General features: G+C 35.3%; 1 protein-coding gene across 3 annotated transcripts in view; it reads right to left on the minus strand.

The window, feature by feature from the left end:
- ARHGAP15 (Rho GTPase activating protein 15) overlaps window positions 1-26,706 on the minus strand; it is an 831,062-nt gene that overhangs the window by 331,162 nt on the left and 473,194 nt on the right. For all 3 annotated transcript variants that reach the window (XM_072613186.1, XM_072613188.1, XM_072613185.1), the window contains exon 9: window positions 11,693-11,815. In XM_072613186.1, coding sequence (XP_072469287.1) covers window positions 11,693-11,815 — 123 coding nt within the window. The remainder of the gene's footprint in view (window positions 1-11,692; window positions 11,816-26,706) is intronic.

Raw genomic sequence — 26,706 nt, forward strand, 5'->3', positions numbered from 1 at the left:
GCCAACAGCAGCAGCTTCAGAAGTTCTCAGCCCAGAGACAGTAGGTCAGAAAGAGATTACAGGGGATCCTTTGCAGTCACTAGGTAAAGGTGACACTGAGTGGCAACTCTATTGCTCACAACCAATTGAAGGTTGCAGTTCCAGGGTGGAGAGGAGAGTCACAAGGAAGCCCTGATCACAGTAAAGAGGAGCATTAGCACTTATGGGTGCAGGGCACTAGAGACCCTTCCTGGGTAAAGATCAGAGCACAGACCAGGAGATGAGAGGACATACTCTTCCCAGGATAACACCACTTTAGAAATACAGAAAACTTGCAGACTCCCAGAACCAGTTCCGAAAACAGCAGCACCAAAAATCCTTAAGTTTGAGACAGTGCTTCCACAGCCCCAGGTAAACAAAGCCCAACATAAAGTTCAAAGTCAAGAAACAGACTGGGAAAATGAGCAAACAACAACAACAACAACAAAGAATTTGACCATAAAAAGCAATTATGGTGGCAAGGAACACCAAGATGTAAACTCAGAAGAAGAAAACAATGTAAAAACAGCTGCAAAAAAAAAGAAAAGGGCTCAGAGAAAAATGCTAATTGGAACCAAGGAAAGCAAGAATTCCTGGAAACATTAAAAAACAATGTAAGAATTATAGAGGAAAAATTGGGAAAAGAAATGAAAGAGGTATAAGAAAATTATGAATCAAAAGAGATAATCAGGGAAACTACCTTATACAAGAAGGTACAATAGACAGTGAAGCAATATAAAAATTTTTACAAGTTTCTCTGATAAAAATCTCATTTCTCATATACACACTCACTACAGAAGTGAGTGAAATCTATAAAAATAAGAGCCATTTCTCAATTGATAAATAGTCAAAGGATATGAATAGGCAGTTTTCAGAAGAAATCAAAGCACCTATAATGTTATACAAATGCTCTAAATCACCATTGATTAGAGAATAGGAATTAAAAAAACTCTGAAGTACCACTTCACACCTATCAGAAATGATAAATGCTGAAGGAAAAATAGGTACACTTATGAATTGTAGATGGAGTAGTGAACTGGTCCAAATATTTTGGAGAACAATTTGAAACTATACCTAAAGTGCTCTGAAAAATGTGCATACATTTTGAACCAGCAATACCTTTACTAGGTCTGTATTCCACAGAGATAATAAAACAGGGAAAAGGACCTATTTGTACATAAATATTTACGGTAGCTGTTTTGGTGGTGACAATGAATTGGAAATTGAAGGGATGCTCATCAATTGGAAAATCACTGAACAAGTTGCGGTATACGTTGTGATGGAGTACTATTGTGCTATAAGAAATGGCAATGTAGGTGGTGGTTTCAGAAAAAAAAAATGGCAAGGACCATAGGAACTGATGCAAAGGATAGTGAGAAGAACCAGAGGATCATTGGGCACAGTAATAGAAATGTTGCAGTGATCATCAACTGTGAAAGACTTGGTTATTCTGACCAATACAGTGATTAAAGACAATTCCAAAGGACCTACTATCAAAAGGTGCATAGATGGTACATGCTAATTTACTGACTGAAAGTCGAAACATCAAAGATGCTAAAGGTGGTAGTGGAGTTTAGAGAACGGAATGGACCTTAACTTGAAATTGTAAATATTGAATTGAAATGTTTGTATTAATATCACGTTTATTTAGTAAAATGAGATCCCAGTGGGCAGGTAATGGTCCTAAATTTTCTTAGCCTCACTGTATAAAAGCATGACTGGTGCAAATGATGATTGCTCTAGATTGTTTTCCTTTTAACGAGAAATTCCATTTTACTGCCTCAACTGAAACCCAACTCTCTCCATGCCACATAAAACATTCAATCTACCCAGATACTTGTTTAAATTCTTATTTACTAGGTCACTAGGACATTTTGTTTTCCCCCTAGTTATGGGTCACTCATGTTCTCACAAAGATCAGTCACAACCTCAAAAAGAATGTAAAATGGGGAATTAGAAAAATTACAATAGGTAAAGTTAAAAGCTTACAAGTACCGCAGATTCTGCTCAAAGAGTCTAGAGAGGCTTGGAAAAACCAAAAAGAACTAAGCTAGAGAATATTCGTAGCTGTTTCTGATGCTAACTTTAAGTGTCATGAGGGAACTATTTAGCGAAAAACACCTGCTGAAGAACAGCAGGTATCCATAACCAAACCTAAACTAATTTTTTTTTTTAAAGGATTCATTTGAACACTGACAAAAACTCAATATCTTTTTCTCTCCTTCAGATAGTCCCAGAGAGGAAAAAGTTTAAGCAGTGATCAGAGAATCAGAATGGTCATAGACCACCTCTCCTGAGGGCAACATCTTTCACTGTTCTGACACGTGAAGGAAACAACGTATTAGCCTGACATTCGGTCATCTGTATCTCATTGAGGATATGCTTCCGGAAGCACACTTGCTTTGGCAGAAGGGGAGAGGTTTAGTGTCTTTTACACATCCTCGGCATATAAATCATAGTTGATGCACAATGCCCTTTCTGAAGTACACTGTGGAGTTACGCTATAAAACAGATAATGACTGTTACTCAATTTGCGACCTTTGCCTGTATCTGCTCATTTCAGAGTTTTAAATGAGAGCTTTAGATCAAGCAACTTTATTTTGGAGATCAGCACCAAGGTCTGACTAACATCTCAGGCAGGGCACGCCAGAAAAAAAGGATTGAGCAACTGGAATTACAATTTTCAAGATTAACCATAGCTTGCACAGAGAGAGGAAATCCCAGAAAGACTTTTTAAGAGGCTGAGCTAAGGGCATGATGATAGGTCTAGGGGTAACTAGCTGTCATCACTGTGCATAAAAAAGGCACAGTGTGCAGGGTTTTTATTCAAATTCTGGGACTTTATTATTTTTGTGAGGAGAGGTAAAATAGTTTAAGAAATATACTTTAAAAGAAAAAGAAAGGAGGGAAGAAGGTATGATACTTAAAAAATTTTTTTTCTTAATATTTATTTAGAGTTTCTTAGTCTTAAAACCTTAGTTTAAAACCTTAGTATTAAAAAGTAATGGGTCGTCTAAATGAAAATCTACATATTACTCATTTTTCTTTTACATGCTAAAAATCAAATACTTGTGGTGCCAGGATCTCCCAAACACATTATTACATGCTAGCTCCTTTGCGGTAGGTGCTAACCCATAACAAAATAATTTTATGTACTAGAGGAAAATGCATTCATTGTCCTGGCTTCTTTTTTTCTTTTCTGTTCTTATCTGCTTCTCTTCAATTTCTGGAGGCTCATTTTCTCTTGTTGCTCTAATTTTATTCTACTTTTAACTTCTCAACTTGCCTGAATTAATTTGTCCTGTGGCTAGCAAGCTTTGAAAAGATATGGGTATAGTCTGCTACCTAGGTAACATTTTCTTCCAACTTTCTCCATCTTTCATTGTGACTGGTATTTTTTTATGGAATGAAACCAATTGGATGGTACTGTATTACCAACAGATTTGCTCACCGGAGCCTTTAAATAATCGTAACTGAATGTGGACTATAAATGCAAAGGAACCAGGAAGCTCATAGGCCAAGATGAAGCTTAAGGTTGGCTATTAATTTTGGCCAATATTAAATCATGACATAGCTCACACGTAAGGATCACAGTTCAATTATGAACCATAAAGTAGTAAGAAAGAGAAGATTTACAAGATATTTTTCAAGCACATTAGTGCATATTCTTGAAGTTGTGTGAGTGTTTCAGGCAGAAGACCCATGCCCCAGTATATAAATTCGAATACAATTATTCTCAGACTAACACTGATAAAGTGACAAAACCAGAGCAGGCCTCTGCTCGGAGCTATATTGCAGTGTTGCTCATATATATTTTGCTTAAATTAACAATGTGACAAATAGGTTACACTGTCATACATCAGCTCTAACAAATTATTTTTAAAATACTTTCCTCTTACTCAATGATCCTCATATGTACATAGACATAACAGAGGTGGAAAGTTTAGGGCTGACAATTTGCAATTACAATCTGAACTGCAATTCCCTCCTTCCCCCCCTTAAAAAAGATATTTGACACACTTTACAAAAACACTATCATTTTAATGACATTAGTTTCTCATATGATGGAAACCTTAAACAATTAGTTGTATCTCTCTGGGTAATTACTTGGATGTCCAGACAATTAGATGACAAAATGCAAGTAAGTGGGTGCACTTAGAAGGAAAAAAAAATGACCTTGCACGAGTATTCCTTGAGCATCAGTGTGAATCAGATTTGAGAATCCAGTCCATCCAAGTGTACATCACATTACAAAACAAACGTAACAAAAGGAGGAAAATGACTGTCTCCACTACCATCTCCATTTCAAAAAACAAACCAAAAAAACCAGATTCTACTGCTTTGATTTGAAAAGTGCTTGGTGTACCTGTATCAACACCTCAACTAAAATTCAAATGAGCTAGTTTGTAGAGATATCTTCGTTACTAATTTGCTTTAGAGGTTTAGCTAAATTGCTTGACTCTTCCGTTCTTTAGATTTGATGTGTATATTTAAAAGGTATCCTGTGGTCTTTCTAGGTACATACAAAATCAAAGGGAAAGTATAATATTATATCAGTTTCTGCTCACCTTAGTAGTGGTTATGTGCATGTATCAAAGCTGAGGAAAATGTATCCAAAAGTATGTAATTCACTAAACTTGAAATGACAAGAATTTTGCCATCTTAGTGTTTAAGATAGTTAATATATTGCTGGATTGCAGTTTGATATGTAGAATGTATGCTTCTTGAGAAAAGGGATTGTTTTTATATTTTAAATGGGATCACTGAATCATTAAATGGAACACTGAAATTAATCAGTACATGAGTCCATTTGAGCATAAGTACTCCCAGAGTCAAGTATAAAGCTTTTCAATAAAGGTGTTCAATGCTTATTGAATTGAGCCGAATAAGTCCTATATTTTAACAGAAACTTTTTCAATGACTTCAGAGATGGGCCAGACTCAAAAACTTAATAGTCACTCTGTACTGATATTCTAAAACAGGAGTCAGCACAAGAGGGAGGTGAACCACTCAAGAACAAAATTCCAGCAATGCATTTTTAGTTGATTCTGATGATTAAAAAACAAAAAAAGAATGAGGTGTCTAAAAATTCCAGAGTGGCCACACAGAAAATTCATCTAAAACCTCAGATTTTTCAAAGGATATAAATGAGAGATACAAGTGTGTACAGGTAACTGAGGATAAATACTACATAATGGCAAAATTCTATAAGAATAATGTGAACAAGGCTAAGGTGTAATCTGCTAAAGGTAAAAGACAACAATGGAAAAGCAATAATGGTGGCCTTACAAAAGAAGAAAAAGATAGGTTGGGAGGTAGAGGAACGTGAAAGAAAAGCTAAGACTCTTGCAATCATTGAGAAGATAATGAAAAATAGAGCTAAGGTAAAACAAGTCATCTTCCTCTCCCTCTTGCTATTCCTCTCCCTCTCCTTCTCCCCATCTCACACACACTGTCTCTCACACACATTGTCTCTGTCTCTCTGCCTCTCCTCCGTTCTGGGGAGTATAATCTTTAGATTAGGGAAGACATAACAAAAAGAGTTCAAAAGAAGTCAAGATGACAAAAGAGGAACTCATTGAGTTGAAGTTATCTGACTTCTCTAAATTAACATCTCCAGATGCTGAAAGAACATGTGGATGGGATGGTTTATGTGAGATGAATGGATCTGGGATGGGAGAGGAGCAAGTATTCCAATTTTTAAGAAGGAAAAAATAGGTAGATAATTCAGAAAGTAAATAATTCACTAAATGGCACAATGGATATAGGACTGAATTTGGAGACGGAGAGACTTGAGTTAAAATCCTGACTCAGATTTTGTTTTTTTGCTATGAGACTCTGGCCAAGTCATTTTACCTTTCTTAATCTCAGTTTTCTTACCTGTAAAATGGGGACAATAGTAGCATGTATCTCACAGGATGAAACTGAGGACCAAATGAGATTAAACATGTAAAGAAATTTTTAATTTTAAAAATATCATATCATTGATAGTTATCAATTCAATTTAGAGGCCACTGAACTTGACATTAATTCCTAGCCAAATTTTAGAACAGGTTATTAAAGGGAAATTTTATGAGAACCAGAATAACTAAAAACAAGTGAAGTCAGACTATACTCTTTTTTGTGATTATTAGTCCATCAGAAGACTATAGAAATTATCTATTTCAGCAAGACTTTTTGACCATTTTTCACCACAACTTTCAAGAAAAGATGGAGAGGTATGGACACAATACATTTAGGGTTGGAACTAGTTCATAGGATACAAGTGTAATCTAGACTGAGAGCTGGAAGGAACCTCAGAGACATCTAGTCCAGGTTTCTCACTTTCCAGATAAGGAAACTGAAGTCCACCACTGAGGATAACCTGCCTTACATATGTAGTCAATATCACAAGAAGTGCTCACTGATTAGCTCTAAGGAAAACTAAATAATGGATTGATCCTAACCTAGTAGACCATCTCTACCTGAGTACTTCCAATGAGATTAGTCCTTGGCTTTGTGTGATCAATGACTTTAAAGAAATTGTAAATGATATACTTATCAAAACTGTGAATGACAAGGAATGAGGTATGATAATTAATGCATTGATGGTGCTTATATAGCCTTTTGCAACTTGATTCCAATCTAACTTTTCTCTCTAATTAAATATAATTCCTTTTGCTGCACTTTATGGTCTAGCCCTCCCTTCATCCATTACACATGTTATTCCATCTGCCTTCTTCTTATTTTTGCAATGGCCATCTTTCATTCCTGGAATTCATTTTTGCTTCATTTCTACCTCATGGAATCTCTCATTTCTTTCAAGATACCGTTCAAGCACAACTTCCACACAAAACCTTTCCTACTATCTATCCATCTATCTATCTGTCTATCTGTCTGTCTGTCTGTCTGTCTCTGCCTGTCTGTCTGTCTATCTGTCTGTCTATCTATCTACCTGTCTATCTATTGATCTGTCATTCATCTAGGTGGAAAGTGGTGTTTGAACTGTGCCTTGAAAGAAGAGATTATGTATCTATACCTGTATCTCCACATACATTTACATATAGTTGTATATATGTACATATATGTATGTATATGTATGCATGTATTTTTCCTTCAACATAATAGAAGCTTCTTTAATGTTTTGTTATTGTATCCCTAATGTCTAGCACAGCAGCTGACATATAGTAGGCATTTGATAAACGCTGGTTGATTGATAGAATCAGGAACTGGCTGGAACAACAACTCTCCTTCCTGATGATTAGATTGGTCCAAAAAAGGAGAAATAGCCATAGAAGTTAATATTCTCTCCCCTCTCAGTTTAAAAATGAAGAAACTGAGGTTCAGAAAAAGTATAAGCTTTTCACTAAGGTAATCTAAACAACAAAGCAAAGTTTTAAACCCAGCTCTTTCATGTTCAGTGCTCTTTCCACTACATTATGCTCTTTTCCCCTCCTATCATAGGGCACATTTAAGCAGAAGTTGGTCACAGCCTCAATGACAGTGGCTATCTGCCTCTCTGGAATGTATCTCTAAGGAAATATTAGTTGTGATATAAAAATTGCCTTATTTTCTGAAAGTTATATTCAAAATATTTCCTGTTATTATCAGATTTATTATTTTAAAGCTGGCATATTTAGGTTTGGCTATAGCTACAGAGTTATCACCCAATATAAGCAAAGGGAGGTCTCAAACAAGTGGAGGATATATACAAATATACCTACGAGCCACCCCAAAGTGTCTAAATTTACACATTAAATTGACTTGAACATGGGTTCCAGTCTGATACATAATATTTAAAAAAATAATGAAATTCCATACATATCTGAGAGCTTGATAGTGCACGTGGCAAATATGAATGGCACATGATGGAAATTGAAGGTTTTTCAGACCACTTACACTTAACAGTGGCATGATTAGCACTATGCTCACCTGAATTATTTGGATGAGTTTTTCTGGGGGCAATCATTCCAAATGATGTACTTGGTGCTCCCTTGTCCTATTGGTTTTCAGTAGCTTCTTGCACTAGGAATGGTTTTTTTTTTTCCTTCTTAATCCCATTAAGAAATATTTCATTATGTTAACATTTCTAGAGTCAGGTTGACATAATTCTGAACATTTCTCAAGAACTTGCCTAGCACACATTTTGCAGAAATGACAGGTGACTGAATTTGAGGTGATTTTTGGTCTCCTAGTTGTACATTATATTCCTATCAAGCACTCTGGAGATGCAGTTCTGATAACCATTACAATAACAATGAAAATAACTTGATTCACAACATGAGCTAACTTTGTTGTGAATAAAAAATGGAAGCTATGTTCCTTCAGCTTCTTAGGATTTAGGGCTGGATAGGAACCTTAGGGATCTCAAAGAATCATAGATAAAGAGGTAGAAAAAACTCCATAGTGCTCTTGTTCATCTCATCCTTTTATAGAGGAGGAAACTCAGACCCAGAGCAGTGATTTGTCATGGTAGCCAGCAGCAGGATTATTTGTGACTAGGTCTTTTGAATTCTGATCCAAGGGTTTTCTCATTATGTCATTTCCTCATATCCTAGTTGGAGAAAGTTTTTTTTTTAATTTTTCAATAATATATCAAAAAGAAACTACCTGGCAAAGGATGGGGGAGGACCAAACAAATTATGGTATATGAATGTGATGGAATACTATTATGGTTTAAGAAAGAATGAAGGGGATAGTTACAGAGAAAAAACTGAAGACTTAGATGAACTAAAGCAAAGTGACATGAGCAGATCCAGGAGAACAATTTATAAGATAACAACAATATGGTAAATACAAACATTTCTAAAAGATTTAGGAAGTATGATGAAAACAGTGATAAACCATAATTCATTGTGATGAAGCATACTACCCTCCTCTGGAAAGAGAGGTGTTGCAACGATAGTGCAAATGGAGGCTGATTTTAGTTTATTTTTTTGGCCATGGTTGATGTGAGAATTTATTGTGCTTGACAATACATTTTTGTAAAGGATTTTGCTGTTTCTGATTTCTTGCGGGAAGAAAGGGACTGGGTGAGGGAGAGAATTGTGACCTGAAAATAAAATTTAATTTAATTTAAAAAGAAGCTATCAGTTCTTCTCCATTTTACTAATGAAATCCTTTGTTCAGATGAGGAAGATTATAAGGAGCAAAGGAAACAACCTTTTCTTTGTAAAAATATACAATTGTTAGAGAAAGTTTATGAAGCACCTTAATCATTTTGATAAAAGAATTTGCCTTGAAATCAGGATACCTAGGTTCTAATGCCACTTACAGCACTCACTAGCTCTCTGACCCTGGGAAAACTATCTCTAACTTCTCAGAGCCTTGCTTTCTTCATCGGAATAAAAGGAATAATAAAACCTGTAACTCATACTTTATATAGTTGTTATGTATAAAAACTTTTTCAAATCTTAAGTGCTATGGAAATTAGAGTTATAATAATCAAAGGTACTGTTCTTTTCCTTTCCCTTTCTCTTCCCTTCGTTTCCCTTCCTTTTCTTACTGATCAAAACATATTGATTTTAATGATATAGTGACATAGCAGAGTTTCCACACCTTTGGTATAAGGAATTTTTTATGGAGAATCTGACGAGTTCTGTGGTTTTAAATGTGGATTATTGACTTGCTTAGTTAAAGAAAATCATATGCTTCAAATTTTTGAAAGAAAATCATATTTAAAACTAAATGACAACTAAGAAATATATTGGATTTTCAAAACAGGGACTTCATGAAGAAAAATACAACTTAATACAATAACTGAACTTTATGAAATCAACATTTCATGTTGATTTGCCATATTATCCTTGTTAATGAATCTTGACTCTTTGGGCTGGTGAGGGTTAACATTTAATGGAGTTATCAGATATGCAATTAAGTCATCTGATTTTTCCCTGACATTCCATTACATCAATATTAAAACTACATTCAGCAATGCAGTTACTCTAGAATTCTGAGAAAGATGAGTTAATAGTTTCTCAGCATTTTGATTGGGTCTCGACTCTGCTACTGAGTTAAGACTTTTTGAACTCTGTGTTAATCTTAAGACTTTATGCATAAGTTTGGTTGATTTGAGTTGATTATATGCTTGTCTTCCTCAGATTGGTAAGCTAAACTACAGCCATACCCTAACTCTAAAAACGGTATTTTGCCAAATAAGTTGAAAGAACTTTATATGCAGGTGATTAGGATATAAATTTTTGTCCCTAAGAATAAGAGCAATAAAGGGAAAAAATCCAATATAAATTATGAAATAGCTGTGAGCACTATCTTCTAATGGCACCACCATTTAAAAAAAAGTTTCCTCTGTCTTTAAGACCATATGAATGTATGTTTATGTATAGAATTTGAATTAAACTTGTTTTACAAATATGCAGAACACACAATCATTTCAATATTACTGATGATTATTACAAATTATATTCTAGAACTTAGTTCTTGCATTCATATGCCAAAACACTTGTAAATATCCAAATATTTTCATATTGAACAATGCTAGTCAGTTTCAAGATCTCTATTTCACTTATTTACAAAATAATATCTCTTTCAACTTAATTTTGAAGATTGAAGAGTTCAATTTAACTAGTTTTGGACTTTCTAACATTTTCTGCTAAGTATTTTATCTAGACAGATAGGAATAAATTACTTTTGTGCCTTGGGTTACAAATCTGTAGGATGAAAGCATTCATATGACCATGAATATATGGACCAAGAAGGGACCCCAGAAGCCAACCTGTATAGTTCTTTCTTTTTATAGGTGAGGAAAATAAGTCTGAGGGGGGTTAAGTGATTTGTCCAAGGTCACACAGGCAGCAAGCACAAGAGTTAGGAATGATCTTAGGTTCTTTGATTCCAAAGAGAGTGCATCCTTTCATTGCCACACTCCCTTAGTTGATCCAAAATACCTCCTCAGAGGCTCAGAGAATTAGGTTGCTTGCCTAAGATTAATAGAGTTAGAATTAATATAGTCATATTTAATTATTAGTATTACAACTAAGATGGGGTAAAAGGGTATTATCCAAGGGTACCAAATTTAGAGGGAGATATATCCCTTCAATATTCCTTACATTCCTCCCATAGCAAATACATAACAAAACTTAGCAGTACTTTACAAGAAAAGAAAAAGTTGCAATAGGAATTCCTGTATTTTGCTGCTCTGTTCCCTCCAGCCCCATTTGGTATCCACAGAAATGCTTCATGATGTTGTCCCAGTATCTCTGCTTCTACATTGTGCTGTCCTCTCCCCACTATCTGTTTAATTGAAGCAGGTAGGTGACATAGTGTCAGATTGTTGGACTTGAAATCAGAGACCTGGGTTCAAATCATGCCTGACATGATTACTAGCTGTATGATCCTGTGAAAGTTATTTCACTTCTCTTGGTCTCAATTTTCTTATTGGTAAAATGAAGGTAATAACATTTCTCTCAAAAGGTTTTTGTTAGAATCTAATGGGATAACTTATATGAAACACTTTGTAAACCTTGCAGCTTTACATATTAATGTTAATTGCTATAATCTTCATCCTCATCCTCATTAGTATTTGTATTACTAATAATTTCTGCTATAATGAATAAATACTGGGGGCACATTTTGTACCATTTGCCATAGGAGCAGTTTGTAGCAGAGGTTCTGTGTACAAAAATATCTAATTATGATTCTTCTAACCATTATATTAAAAACATAAAATCCACCATACCTTTAATAAGTCCTTTTTCTTGAAGAGTTTTCAGGGAAGGTCTTCGGTTAATGAATTTCTTTAATCTGCTTTTGACTCTGCTTTTGTCACTTGTATCAGAAACACTGTGCTGTAGTCTGAATACTGGAGATAAAAAAGAAAGACTTTTGGTAAATCTCCCTTTTATTATTGTTTCATGCAAATATAAATTGAGAACCTTAATCATAAAGCGTCTATCTGCCATAAGATCACTCTCTTTTTCTTTCTTTCTCTCTCTCTCTCTCCATATATATATATATGTATATACAGATGCATATAAATATAGAGAGAGTACATATGTATGTGATGCTTTCTCAAGTACAAGTATTAGTGATTTTGTGTACTTGTAGTAGGTATATAGTCAACCTGATATAGTCACAAGAACTCAGATAACTGAATTAAATCACTTCACTTTGGACTATATTGTCTGAATAAAGGGAATATCCTCTGTCTTAGGAGTTGTTAATTTTGTTATTTCAGACTCTTTTGGCAGTCTGATGAAGCCTATCCCCCTCTTGGCAGAATAATACTTTAAATGCATAAAATCAAATATGTAAGGTTTTAATTCCTTCTCTATATATGCATTGTATCTCTCGGTGCTCTCTCAGTGTATCTCTTATTAATGCTTTCCTTTTGAAATTAGTTTGTATATTCTGTAATTCTTGACTGATGCATTTACTGTATCTTTACTATCCCCACCCCTACATGGAGAATGCATCCTTGTTGAGGGCAGGGATTATCTCCTTAATGTCTTCTTGTTCCACCATCTGTTGCAGTGCTTGGCACATAGTACATAATTAACAAATGTCTGTTGGATTGATAATAATGGGCACAAAAACAAAATATCATGAAAATGCTGGGATGAATTTTATGGGCAATTACTGAGCACACCTAACTGTATTCAAATGACTTTCAGATTACATAGAATTTAGCTAATTTAAGCATCTTTTGTGGTCCAAAATACACATACAATTTCCCAAATGCTCTGTCCAATTTTAGAGTAAGTTTCCTCCGTAGCTGAGAAATTTGCTGACTGAAAACCTAAGTTGAGCGAATGTTTTCATTGCGTTTTGTTTTTTTTTATACTTTGAACTTGGGCAGTAACTAAGAAACAACTAATGTTTGTGAAATAACACGTATATTCAATTGCTGGGATGTGACTAAAACATTCTATTATGACGGCTACTCAGAAAATTACTAATGACCACCTTTTACAGCCCATTGCAGGCTTTTCACATCATTCTTCACTATAGGCCAGATGTGTTTCTATGAAGAAGCATGGTAGCTACGAAACACAAGGACCTAGAGTAGAAACTGAGAAGACAAAGGTTGCTTTGGTGGAATTCCATTTGAGTCCAAAATTTTTATCAGTGATTTAGATAAAGAATAAATGGTCTACTTTTCAAATTTGTAGAGCACAAATATCTAGGGAAGAAAATTCATATACTCGACTAAAGAGACAGCTTCCACATCTCACACAAAAGAAGCAAGAAAGCGCTTTTACAGTGGAGGGAAAGAGAGGGAAGATGTGAGGGAATAAATGAGCCTTACTCTCATTGGATTTGGCTTAAGGAGGACATAATACACATTCAATTGGGTATGGAAATTTATCTTACCCTAAAGGAAAATAGAGGGGTGGGGAACAGGACAAAGGAGGGGGGGATAGAAGGGAGAGCCTACTGGGGAAAGTGGTGGATGGGGTATACCCTGTCCTGGTGTGGGGAGAGGGAAGAGATGGGGAGAAAATTTGGAATTCAAAATCTTGTGGAAGTGAATGTTGGAAACTGAAAAAAATAAATTATATATATTTTTAAAAAAGAGACAGTTTCCAAAAAAGATCTGGAAAGGTTAGCACACTGGCCAGAACATAGTAAGATGATAATTACAAAGATAAAGCAAAGTCTGACATTTGGTTTAAAAAATAAACTTTATGAGTACAAACTGTGGGACTTATGGCTAGATAGTAGTTTGTCCGAAGAAGATCTAGGATTTATGCAGATTATCAAGTCCATACAAGTCAGCATTTTGCTATGACCTTTATGATATAATAAGTGGAGGGGGTGTATAGAAAGCCTTGCTGCACTTAGCCCTGGTCAGACTATATCTAGGATACTGTATTCTCTTCTAGACACCTGTAATGGTAATTATGAGTTAAAGATGTTCCCCACCCATTAATGGGCCTGCCCATTAAGGGGAATTTGATTAGGGAAGATTTGTTTAGTAGGAATGCCTACACCTTTTGTTAATTTCTAATAAGGCACTGGTTCTCCAGGTTTGTGAAGCCCTCTGGCTCTGAAAAGTGCATAAATACTCTGAGGTGAGGTTTTACTTTGGGACTTACTCATTGGAAGTGTTTGGGCAGATGAGACTCTGGGCAGCCACTAAAGAACCCCCTACTTTGAAAACCCAGATGTTCATGCTTCTCTCTCTGGTAGCTATGTTTGCTTATGGTTAGACAGTTGGAAGCCCTGTCTGTTGACCTCCATTTCTCTGTTTGTATTTTCTATGAAGTTCAGGGTGCTGACTTTTCCCCCTGAACTAAGTGAATGATATATCTATTTGATTAAAATGATTGTTGACCTATCAAGAAGTTGTTTTTCTTTTAGAAAAGCAGATCTAAGAACCTGTACAGCGAGCCCTCCTGTGTATGTTGGGATCCTTGCTGTTAGAACACCACATTTAAGGGAGGAAACTGATTAGGTGATAGTTTCCATACTCATAGGGTGGGGTGGTTTAATAAAAAGAAAAATTTTTTAACAGTTAGAGTTATCCAAAAGTGAAATAGGTTGTCTCAGGAGGTAATAAGATCTCCTTACTGGAGGTCTTCAGGCAAAGACTAGTTACCATATAATGAGTGTATTGTAGAGATTTCTTTTCTAGAGGGGGCATAGGAATTATAAATTTGACTAGATAATTACTGATTCCCTTCCAGCTCTTAAACTGCAGTTCTGCATTCACTATCATTAGGTTTGCCCTAAGCAAATGTAAGTACGTTTTGTTTTCAACAGCAGCCATCCATTCTTCACAAATCTCCCAGTTAGAAGTTCATGAAATCTAGCCTTTACCTGAACAAGGATTCCTTTTACAGAGTGGATATTCTCTTTAAGAAGTTATCCATGAAGAATTCCAGTAATGAGGATCTAGTCAATTCCATACCTGGACACCTCCACTTGTTAGTATGCTTTTCTTTATGTGAGCTTAAATCTTCTCAGGAATTCTCAATTTTCCATCCTTCTTTTTTCTCCTCCCCCATTGTTTCTAGTTCTGTATACTTGACCTAAGCAGAACAAGGTCCTGCATACTAACCAGACATAGGCTCTTCTATATGAGACCATCTCAAATACTTGAAAATAGCTAGTGTGTCCCATCCCTTCCTCCTTAGGTTTTCTTTTCTCCAAGTCAAACATTACCACTTTCTTCAATCTATCTATATATACCATTGTCTGTAGTCCCCTATTTATTCTTGTTATCACTCTGAAAAGTCCTTCTTAAATGGCCCGATCAACATTCTTCTAAAAATACATTGCCTAAAATTCTACAAATAGTCTACCATACTTCTGTTTAAATTCCCTCTCCTGATATTACATTCTTTTTATTTAGGGTCCTACTAAACGATTGGCTAAACTGATAAACTTATTTTGGGGAAAGCCTTAATAACTGATATGAATTTCATGTGTTACTCCTCCCTTATAATGCATATAGGTTAATAGGAACCTTTAGTGAACTCTTTTTACCCAGAGAAGAGAATAATGGATGAATTTCAGGACAGTGACAAGGTCCCGCAAATAATTTCTCATGAAAGATCTCTTCTTTCTTGGTATGTTCCATACTAGTCCCACAGGATAAAGCCTAATATCTAAAGTAATGAGAGCCAAGACATATGATAGCTAAAAAGATAGGAAAAAAGTGAGGGGAAAAGAAAAAGCAACACTGGAAATACTTTTAAAAAAAGTATTCCTATACATATGAATATAAACACTCACTAGATACTCAATTGATGAATACTGATTGATTAGCTATCACGTTCTAGGCACTAATAAAAAATGTTTAAAATAGTCCTTTTCCTCAAGGAGTTTATAATCTAGTTGAAAATAACTAACAATACAAGGTGATTGCTGTTGCAGGTAAATGATGAAACAACGGAAAACAAAGGTTCAAGTTTCTGAGGATGTTGATTTATGAATCAAAACATGCCAGTTTTGAGACAAGTCCTCTTCAGCTTTGGCATTGGACCCTGAATATGGGGAGAGACAGACTTTTATGCATTAAAAACAGTTAAATCAAATAAGACCAATTAATTAAAAGAAAACAATTAACCAGGATACAAAAAAGGTAATTTGATTTTTACCTGGAGGAAAGATTAGGGGACTTTCCAGTTTGTGAGGGGGAAAGCAAACAGAAAAGGAGGTGCCTCACTCTCTCCCTCCAAGTGTCTGTATACAACCAACGGAACATGGAAACAATAACTGATTGATCAGTACAGGACCAGTTTTCAGATAAGGTATATGGGTTGTCTAAGATATATAATTGTGAGAAAATTCTGCATAAGTTTTCAGGTTTTACTAGGTTTCTGGTCAGCATAACCTAGGTCTTCATTTAAAGGCTGCGTGTTGTCTTTCATTCTCGAAGATGATCATGCCATCAGGAAAGTGATGCTGTGACTTGCAAGTGAATCACATTTAAATGAGACAGGGCTGTGCAAAGTCAGCAGCCTTACTTTCTCCTCCAGAGCCCTCTGGATCCAGTGGCCAGATATACAGTGGGATGACTGCAGATGGTCCTGGAGGCTCTTTAAGCAATAAGTACAGGAGGTCCAGCTTCCCAGGTTCAAACAATATAATAAGGTTTTCTTACAATTTCCAAAATTGAATGAAGTTTCCTCACAATACAAATATTGGGCTAGAAACATAACTGAGTAGAAAGGGAACTGGGCTAGCTCCAGAACTGAGTCACAAGACAGAGCCAGTATGGTTCACTCAATTCCCATTACCACTTGCTGTTTTAATTCCCTAAGTGCTGCTGGGTGGTTAAGACAATAAGCACTAGATTAATTCAGAATAGGGAGAGATCATTATGTTGTAAGGTTGTCAGGGATAACTAAACAGAAGATTTATAACATGGGTTAGGCCCAGATGTATTGGTACGATTTTCTAGGTGAAGAGGAAGGCTAAGAGCATGTGATATAAAGAATAGTGTCAGTCTAGACTCAAATCATGGCACGATCGGGATATTTTGAAGGGATACTGAGAAGACCAGGCTAGTCAGAACAGAGGGCAAATGATGGGTGATAGTGGGTTATCAGTTGAAAGGAAGACAAATGTCAAATTGTGGAGAGCCTTGAATACCAGAATTTTTTTTTTGTAGGAAATAATAGAATCCTAAATAGTAAAGAAATGAAAATTAAAAATTTTAATAACTGAGATCTTTTAATTAATTTAAATGGCCTCTATGTGGTCATTAGGAAGAAGTATTAAACCTCCTGGTGATCCAAGGAAACCAAATTCAGTTTTGCGGAGCTGCTGGAAATATGTAAATCAACTGGAAGTGATATAAACTTTGGGGACCATTTTTAGTATAACCAGGGGGTCAATTACTGGATCTGTGGTTATAGACAGATATAGGGCCAGATCCGGGTCTTATTTGGACCATTTTCATCTTGACATCTTCTCAATAATAATGGCCTTTGGAGCATACTTCCAATCAGAATTTCCTCCAGAGACATGAGAGTTTGATTTGATTTATTTACCTCTAAGAGGCCTCAGATCTGATGTAAGTACCAAGGCTAATGTAACATTTAATTCAAGATAATTCAGAAGAAAAGAAAACATACGTACAAAATTAGGGATAGTAGATCATTTTGTGGTGGCAAGGAACTAGAAAAATCAGCTGCCTATCTACTAGAGAAAGGCTGACCAAATTATGGTATATAAATGGAACATTATCTTTTGTAAGAAATTATGAAAGGTAATATTTCAGAGATATCAGTATTAATTAATGCAGAGTGAAATGTGAACTAATAGAAAAATTTATTCTATAACTAAATATAAAAAAAAAAAGCTTTGAAAAAATTCAGAGCTCTGACCAATGCAATGATCAATCACAATCCCAGATGACCTGTGATGAAGCATCCTAACCATCTCTGAAAGAGCATTCACATTGAGAGATTTTTTTTCTCCCTGGGTGTGGCTAATGCAGGAATTTGTTTTGCTAGAATACTAGTTACAAGAGTTTTGTTTATTTCATCTTTCCTTTCTTTTTTCAGTTGGGGGGAGAAAATAAAATTTTGTTAGTTGAAAAAATAAAATTTAATTTATAAAAGAATATGGATTGGATTTTATACAAACTCAGTAGAAAATGTGAAGGATTTCTGCCCAAGCCCATGACTGATCAAAATAACTTTTCCTTCTGGTGGGTCCCACCTTTGTGATTTTCTATGAAGCCTCTTTTCCCAATGTCAGGATGATGTGTGAATTAGCTGAGATTTTGAGTCAGTGACAGAACAAAGGCCTTCTCAGTGGCACAATAAGAATTCAAGATAAGGGGAATTTACATGTATTTCAAGAAGACACAAGAGAATGAAGGGCTGCTCCTGGAGTATGTTTGGGCAAACACATAAACATGCTCTTATGATAAGATTTACTCCAACTCTACCTTTGGGGTTATATATCATGAAATAGCTACCATTAAAAAAAGAGTTAACTAAAGTTAACATGCTCTATTATTAGTTTCCACTCAAAAACCTTACCATTTCCCATGGAAAAAAACCCCACAAAGATATAGAGGCACAGAAAATATTTTTTTCTGATTTCTAATAACAAGTGAAAAATATGTGATTGGAAAGAACTTTGCAAATACAGAAAGCAATGTAAATGTTACATTATAAAAATAATTATGTATCTAGTCATATCTCTTTGGAACCTCTAGATACTATGGTGATAAGATTCTTAATTAGGGAGATAGATATGTGTGCTATATTGTTTTCAATAGCACCATCTGGCTCTACATGTGAGAAACGTGTGTAAGGTGCACTGATTTCCAAAGGAAAATGGTTATACATTTCCAAGTATTCTATCTTTTAGGCTTTCATATGTACTGAAAAGTCTAGTATGACTAGCAAACTGCTCTATATACTGTAGGTGTTTCAATCATTCTTTTTTTCCATTGTTTCACTGCACAACTATTTCCTAAGTGCTTTTTTTAATCACATGATGAGCACTGAACTAGGGATAGAGTTGGAGGAGATTAAAAGCTTAGATAAAACACAGCCCAGGCCCTGGAAAGATTACAGCCTATTAGAGGGATAACAAACAAACACAAATACCTATTGAACACAATATATTACCTGTTGTACACATCAAAAAATAACAAAAACAAATTGCTGTGTCTTCTCTGAAGAAGAAAATTATTATGGACAAGGAGGTCAGGGACGGCTCAAATGGAGAAAGTGATTTGTGAGCTGCAATCTACGTGGGTGTGGATATGCTGTTGCCAAATTAGAATACAAACTCCCTGAAGGTAGGGATTGTATCTTCGTCCTACCTTTTTTTTGAACATTTGAAAAATTACTTTTTTCAATATTTTTTCTTTTTAAATTTTGAGCTTCATATTGTCTCCTTTTCTCCCATCCCTCTCTAACCCACTGAAGGCAAGCAAAATGATATCCATTATTATATATGAGAATTATACAAAACCTATTTCTATATTAGCCATATTTGTAAAAAAAAATAAAAGCAAGAAAAAGTGAGAAAATAATATTTCAATTTGCACTTGGTGTTCATCAGTCTTCTCTCTGGAGGTAGATAGGATTTTTTCATCATGGGTTCTTTGGAATTGATCAACGTAGCCAACCAACTCTTTCACTGTTGATCATCATTGCAACATTGTTGCTAACTGTTCTCAGCGTGCCTTATGTTTTACCCTCCTTGTTTGGTATATAGTAGGACTTTAATAAGTGATTGTTGAGATTGATTTGTTCTTTTGAGTAAAACTCTTTGTTAGGTACAATACGTAAAAATTCACAAATTCCAAGTTCAGAAACCTTGACATTAAAGAGACATTGAAGAAGCAGACTATGATACCCAAAAAATTTATGTGAACTTAAGCTGCATCAAATAGAGAAGTATCATTATATTCTACCTTGATCAGACTTCATTTCAAGTGTTCTGTTCAGTTCTGGGGGACACATTTAAGAGAGGACACACACAAGACTCTCTATCTCCCAACTCTGGGCCATCCCTAATTTTCTGGAAATCTCTTCTCCCTTTCATTTTTGCTTTCTGGCTTCCTTCAAGTTTCAGCCTAAGTCCCATCCTCTGCAAGAGGCTTTTCCCAGCTCTCTTTCATCTTAACGCTTTCCCTCTGAGATTATCTCCAGTTCACTCAGCCTATATCTTGCTTGTACATAGTTGTTTACATGTTGACTTTTCCATTACACTGTGAAGTCCTTGAGAGCAGCAAGGGTTTTTTGCCTTTCTTTTATTCCCAGCACTTAGCACAGTGACTGTGTATCATTGTTGATCAGTCTTTTCATTACCCCATTTGGGGTTTTCTTGGCAAAGATACTGAAGTGAGTTTGCCATTTCTTTCTTTAGGTCACACAGTGAGTATCTGAGGCTGGATTTGAACTCAGGAAGATGAGTCTTCCTAACTCCAAGCCTGGCACTTTATCCACTCTACACCTACCTGTCCTGTCTCCTCTGCCCATTCCCTCCTCCTACTGTTGGCCCAGTTTGAATGCTTGTTATTTGACTTGATCCAGAGGATGCCAGCCAGAACGATGAGAATGGTCTTGAGATTGTGCCATATATGTGTTTTGTGTGTGTGTATGTATACATGAATCTCTACATCTATATCTAAATATGTAGATAGATATGGATATATTCATCAGGTAAGGAAACTGACTAGCTCAAGTCACATGGGTAGTAATGGTCAAAACAGGGACTTACATTCAGGTATTTTAATGCCTAGTGTAGAGCTCACTTTTTTCCCCTGCCTTTTATTTTTTAAACTAAATATTTTATTGATGCTTTTTATTGGAACATTCACTTAATAATAAAAACCCAACAGAGTCCTCTTTTACAACAACATGGAACTCCCCCCCCCCCCATCCCCTGCAATGAGTTAATAAATGTCTCATTCAGCACCTCTAGTCCACCACCTCTGCTGAGAGAACCAAACCATGTTTCAGTACCATCCTCCAAAACTCTTTCCACTATACCATAACAAACTCACCAAAGTTGTCTTTATTAATGACTTTTCAGAAGACAGATTTTGGAGTCAGCTTTCAGTCCCTGGTACCATTAGGAATTATTCTCATGTGACGAGCCAAATTTTAAAGCCTTAGGTATCATTTAACTATATTTTTAAAAGAATATATGAGGAAAATTAAAGCCAATAAATGATTGTTATGTAGGACCCACTTTTTTATTAACCGAGGAGCCTGAGAGAGCTAGGAATAAAATAAAGAAAGCAAGGAAGTCCTCAATTACAAAGCACTGGTTAGTTACAGGGTCCCTTTAAATAACGGCTAAAGTCCTGGAATATTGTGGTTTACAAATCTCATTTTAACAGCCAAACTTATAAAACAGTTTATGCTTTTCTGTTGTCAGGGGAGAAAAACTTGCCAAATTGTTCATTTTAAGTAAATATAACATAGCCAATTAAGGAAAGTACAATTTAAACACATGCCTATGATAATCAGGACATAGTTTGCTTCTGATTTCACTACTGATTTTAACAGCACACTGTTCCATTTTCCCACAGCACTAACATGACCCCACACATACTTTTAGAAACTTGTAATCACATAGCACAAATAAAAGGACACTTTACTGGAAAATACACAGCATGGTACAATAATCCATCATTTATGAAAAATAGAATTCAGCCTTTTCTTTCCCCTCAGATTTGCAACTTTCTGAGGGTGAAGCATCCTTCAGTGTAGGGATTTATTCTAAGGCTGTGACTATGTTGCTTCTATCCCTGTTTTAAATCTTTCATTCAAAATTAAAAGTACCCTAGGAGGGACAGGTTTAAATTCCAAAGTATTTAGCCCAGATTAAAGAAGACAGAGTAAATGTTCGTAATTCCACATACTGAAAAGACTAGGAAAAGTAATCCAGAATTGTGATTAATTTTCTAGGCATCACAGAATTTTTGCTTTTTGGTTTGTTTTCATTTAGAATTCCTCTTTTTTTTTTCTATTGATAACTGTTTATTTTCTTTCAGATTTGAACAGTTACTTATATATCTATTATTTTTCCAGTTCTAAGATTTTCCAATAGCAATATACAACCTGAGCTGTAATTGATAATAATATACACATGGGCATTTGCTTTGAGCAAAATACTAAACTGGTTGAGAGATTTAACTGATGCTAAAGCTGTTCACACTAGAGGATGTTAAAATCGTGGGATTTTTGATTTGATCTTCAATAAATATCACTACATAGGAGACTTAGTGTTAGCCTAACCTTGAAGTCGTTTTTATACCTAGAGCAGCAATTCTGGTGTTAAAACTACCTCTAGAGGTACAGGGAGTTATTGTAATGGGCTGTCTCAGTATATTTAAAGCCAGACTTTAAAAAGCAAGGAGAAAAATGGCAGCAAAGACAGTTTTGATGGATTTCCACTATCCATTCGATTAAGCATGTATGGAAGACCCAAGAAAAACTTGAGCATTTCTGAGATCCAAGGGTTTGGATAATATGATCCAGAATTGAGCATCTGCCAGAACTCCTCTTGCTGGGACCATATTTTGAAATATCTCTTTTTCTTGCCAAGCCGCTGTTCTCGCGGTATTCCCATGTTACAATTACATGTTTTTTTATTTGGAAATGCTGAGAGAGCTAATGTTTCAATGATGTTACCAAAGGAAAACAGAATCATTACCCTTTAGAACTATGATTATAAACAAAAGCTTTCGAGGCTACTTGGCCCCACTTATTTTTTAGACTACACACAAAGATTAACTTGTGCTAAATTCAAAGCAAGTATAGGCTGACTGCTTGTTAGCTGAGCCCCCCAATACTCAAAAGAAAAAGGGAAACCAGGGCAAGGCATGTTGGAATTAAATACTGTAATGTTTTTATTAATGTAGTCAATGTCAAGAGCTAAGAGACTGTGAACTAAATGGCAAAACAGAATGGTAGATTTAGAGCTAGAAGGGCATCAACTCTAACTCTATAACACAGGTGGGGAAACTAAGGCCCAAAGACATGAAATGATTTGCCCAAGATCAGCAAGCTGTAAAGTATCTAAGGTGGAATTTGGATCCAGGACTTTCTGACTCCAAGTTTAGCACTCTAATCACTATGCCAAACTGCCTTTAATAAAATGATGTAGGATTTTTTTCTTCCTCCTAACCCCACCCCCAAATAGTTCACAACCTCCTTGAGAGCACGAATGGCTTTATTTTGGTCTTTATCCCTATCACTCTGTATAGTTCTGGGAATAAAGTAGATATTTAATAAACTCGTTTCTTGATTGATTGATTTTAGCCTCTAGAGATCCTAAAATATATTACAAAATGCATTGTGCAACTGTTCTACAACAAAGCTATGTTAGTCTCATCCTCATTTTTCCATACTACTTTCCTTCTCCTATTCTATTCTATTCTAAATTACCTTATTATAATTTCCTATGGGGATAAGTAAAGGACTTGTGAATTCATTGATATAGGGAATCCTTAGATACAAAAATCCCCTTTATCAGTTTATGGTTTGAGAATTGTCTATACCATTAAGAGGGTGAGTGACTTGTCTAGGGTCACACAGCCAGTAGGTATTACAGGAGAGACTTGAACACAGATCTTTTAGCTTCAAGACCAATATTCTCTCTGTCCATTATACCAACTTGTCTCTAAATGTCTTCCCACATCATAGGCAAATGAGGACGTCTTAACAAAAAGCAAATGGAAAAGGAAAGAAAGTTCAATGTGTAGAATTGTAGAATCAGATAGATGAGGTTATCTAGTCCAATTTCTTACCCAGACTAGGAACACCTTTTCTAGAACACTGTACCAGCTAGGTATGAAATTTCTACATGAATAGTAAAAAAAAAAAAAGCTCATTAATTTTCAAGATAACATTTTAGTTTGGGATATCTCTAAGTATTAGAATGTTCTTCCTTATATTGAGTAAAAATCCACATCCCAATTATTTCCACATATTAGTAGTCCTACTTATCCCTTTTGAAGATATACCAGCTGATTAAGGGACTACATGTGTGTTTTTATTTGTCAAGCTATAAACATATTGCTTTGTTTTAAGGATCAAGATTCAGCTAGAGTGAAGGGCAAGAGCTTCACAAATTTCACTTTTGCACATGAGGTACTGTATGTATCATAGTGGGTAGGCTGAAAAAGGTATATTTAGACTAAGTTACTGTATCACTAAACGTGACTTTTCCTACATACTTATTGAAAGAAAAGAAGAAACAATATTTTCTCCATTTACACACTAAAAAACTAAATGATTGAATCTCTGAAAGACTGTTAACTTTGGCAAAAACTGGAAGACAGTTTATGGATATTTTAATTGCTGTACCCTGTTTTAATCCTGCAACTCCCATTTTTAAGTATCATTAATATAAAAAGAGGCTGCTAGATTCTCAAAAAAAAAAAGGATCATATATATTGTTGCTACTTTTTGTGCCAGAATAAAGAAAGTGAGGATTTTGGAGCATTTAGCAAACAATTCAGCTAAGAAAATGTCAAATTTTTGGAAATATGTGGTTTTGAGTATTGTTGTTTACTCAGACTTCATTCATCATGGCAGCCATGATGGTACAATTAAAGTTCTCTAGGTCTTAATTTCCTCCTTTGTAAAAATGAGGGGATTGTTTTAGATGAACTTTAAGGTCACTTTTACCTTTATTTCTATAACCTTATGATCCAAATGATTACTGAGAGTACACTTCACTTTGCTTGTGATGTTATTCATCTTCATGCTATCTCTTCATTATTGAGGCAAGTAAAGGAGCATTATAGGAAATTATTAGATAGAAACTTCAGGTTTTCTCTATCAACTATGATAAGATGGGCTGATCTTCTGTTTTGTCAAGGAATATACAAGTATTTTATCAGCTATATAGTGACCAGGTATCTTAGGAAAATCCCAGTCAGGGTAGACTATACTCTTCTTTTCCTGTAGACAAATTGTGATATGTTGTTCACTTTATACATTAATATTGATATAAAAAAGTGGTGATAACTATAGTTCACAAAGAATGCATTGAATTAAGTACTGGGTCAGTAAGTTGAAACTCCATGAAAACTTCATGAAACAAAAGCTAATACAATGAAAGTTCCCCTGAAACCCTGCAACATTCAAACTACTTTGTAGTATGGAAAGAAAGACATAGAGAATTTTGGAAACCATGGAGAACTGGTCCTTCCCCCTCTATGATAGAAGCTGATCTTTGGGATTTCATTGTTTATTCCACATTAGATGAGCAGAAATAAAGTCACTTTAGTTCAACTGAAAGTTCAGTTCTTTTGAACTTCAAAGTGAGCACATAGGCTTAAAGAAAGTCATCTGCCAAGGAGTCAATTTGTCAGTCAAAATTTTAACAATGTCAGGAAAAGGGAACAACTAGCAGTTTTCTTTTTTACCATGCCCAACACAAATATGATCTCTAACCATTATAAATCAGTCATAGTCATTTTGTAGCCTATTTTATTATTTATATTCAGTTGTTAGCAGATTTTATATGTATGTCTACATTAATGTGTCCTTTCTCACAGTGTAAGTGTTCATCAACCTTTATGTAATAATGTCTTTGCTTTACTCTTCGTAAAGCATGTAGTATAGACCTCAATGTAAGTAGTTATTGCAGAGATCCTGCTGTTAAGAACGGACATAGGAGATTATGGTTCAACAGATTAATTTCAACTGAACAGAAAAGGGATCTTATGCTAACCATGTATTGTGCACTGGGGAGACAAAGACAAAAATGAAACCATTGCTGTCCTCAAGGAGCTTGCATTCTACTGGTGGAATACAACCTAAATCCACAAAAGAGTACAAAGTAATTTTAAGAGGGAGTATGATCTGGGAGTGGGGTGTGTGTCAGAAAGAAAAAAAAAAGCCTGATAAAGGAGGGAAATCTGAGTTGTACTTTGAGGGAAACTAGAGATTCTATAAAACAGAAATGAGGACATGTATGGGGACACTTAGAAGAAAGAGACAAGATTGCCATGTCTAGGGAACAATGACTATTCCAATCTGACAATTCTTCAATAACAAAAAAAGTAATGGATATTCCTCCATTGTAAACATTTGGGTGAATTGGTGAATCAGCATTTAATATGTTTCTTAAATCAAAGACGAAAGACATTAATAAACTTATAGAAAATCAAAGATGAAGGAAAGAGCTTTATAACACATTAAAAAACAAACAAACCAAGAGACATACTTCTGGTATGTTCTCTCTATGATCTTTTTGCAAATAGGGACATAATGTTTTCCCTTCCCATACCTAGTTCTAGTACATTGCAAGATACAATCTAAAGTACAGTGTAAGGAGAGAGATCATGAAGACCTCTTTCTATTGACATGGTATTGAATCTCTATCATCTTCTGACTTCATATAGTGTCAGTGAAACTTCGTCACTTGGAGCTGTTCACAGGACTGATAGATTTGCTAATAAAGTAGCTACTGAGCAAAGGTGGCAGTTGATTTTCAAAAGCTAAATGATTGAAAACCACAGGGCACCAATCCAGATTAAGAGAGAAATTATGCTGTCCATGTATCAAAGATTGCATATTATGTATTGGGATGAGCTCTCTTGGTGATGGGAAACAGACTGTGGCAAAATCAAGCCAGGAGAGCTTCAGAGATAAATGTGAAGAAAAGTCTTTAAAATGAGCAAAAAAGGAGAAAAAAGGGAATGGAGAACGTGACAGTAAATCTCATTGCCTTTACCAAAAACATAAAGCCATCTTATAGGAAATCAGCACAGACTGCTTTAAAGAGAGAGTGTTGATATGCATGTGA

The sequence above is a fragment of the Notamacropus eugenii genome, chromosome 5 (assembly GCF_028372415.1).
Source record: "Notamacropus eugenii isolate mMacEug1 chromosome 5, mMacEug1.pri_v2, whole genome shotgun sequence".
Classification (NCBI taxonomy): domain Eukaryota; kingdom Metazoa; phylum Chordata; class Mammalia; order Diprotodontia; family Macropodidae; genus Notamacropus; species Notamacropus eugenii.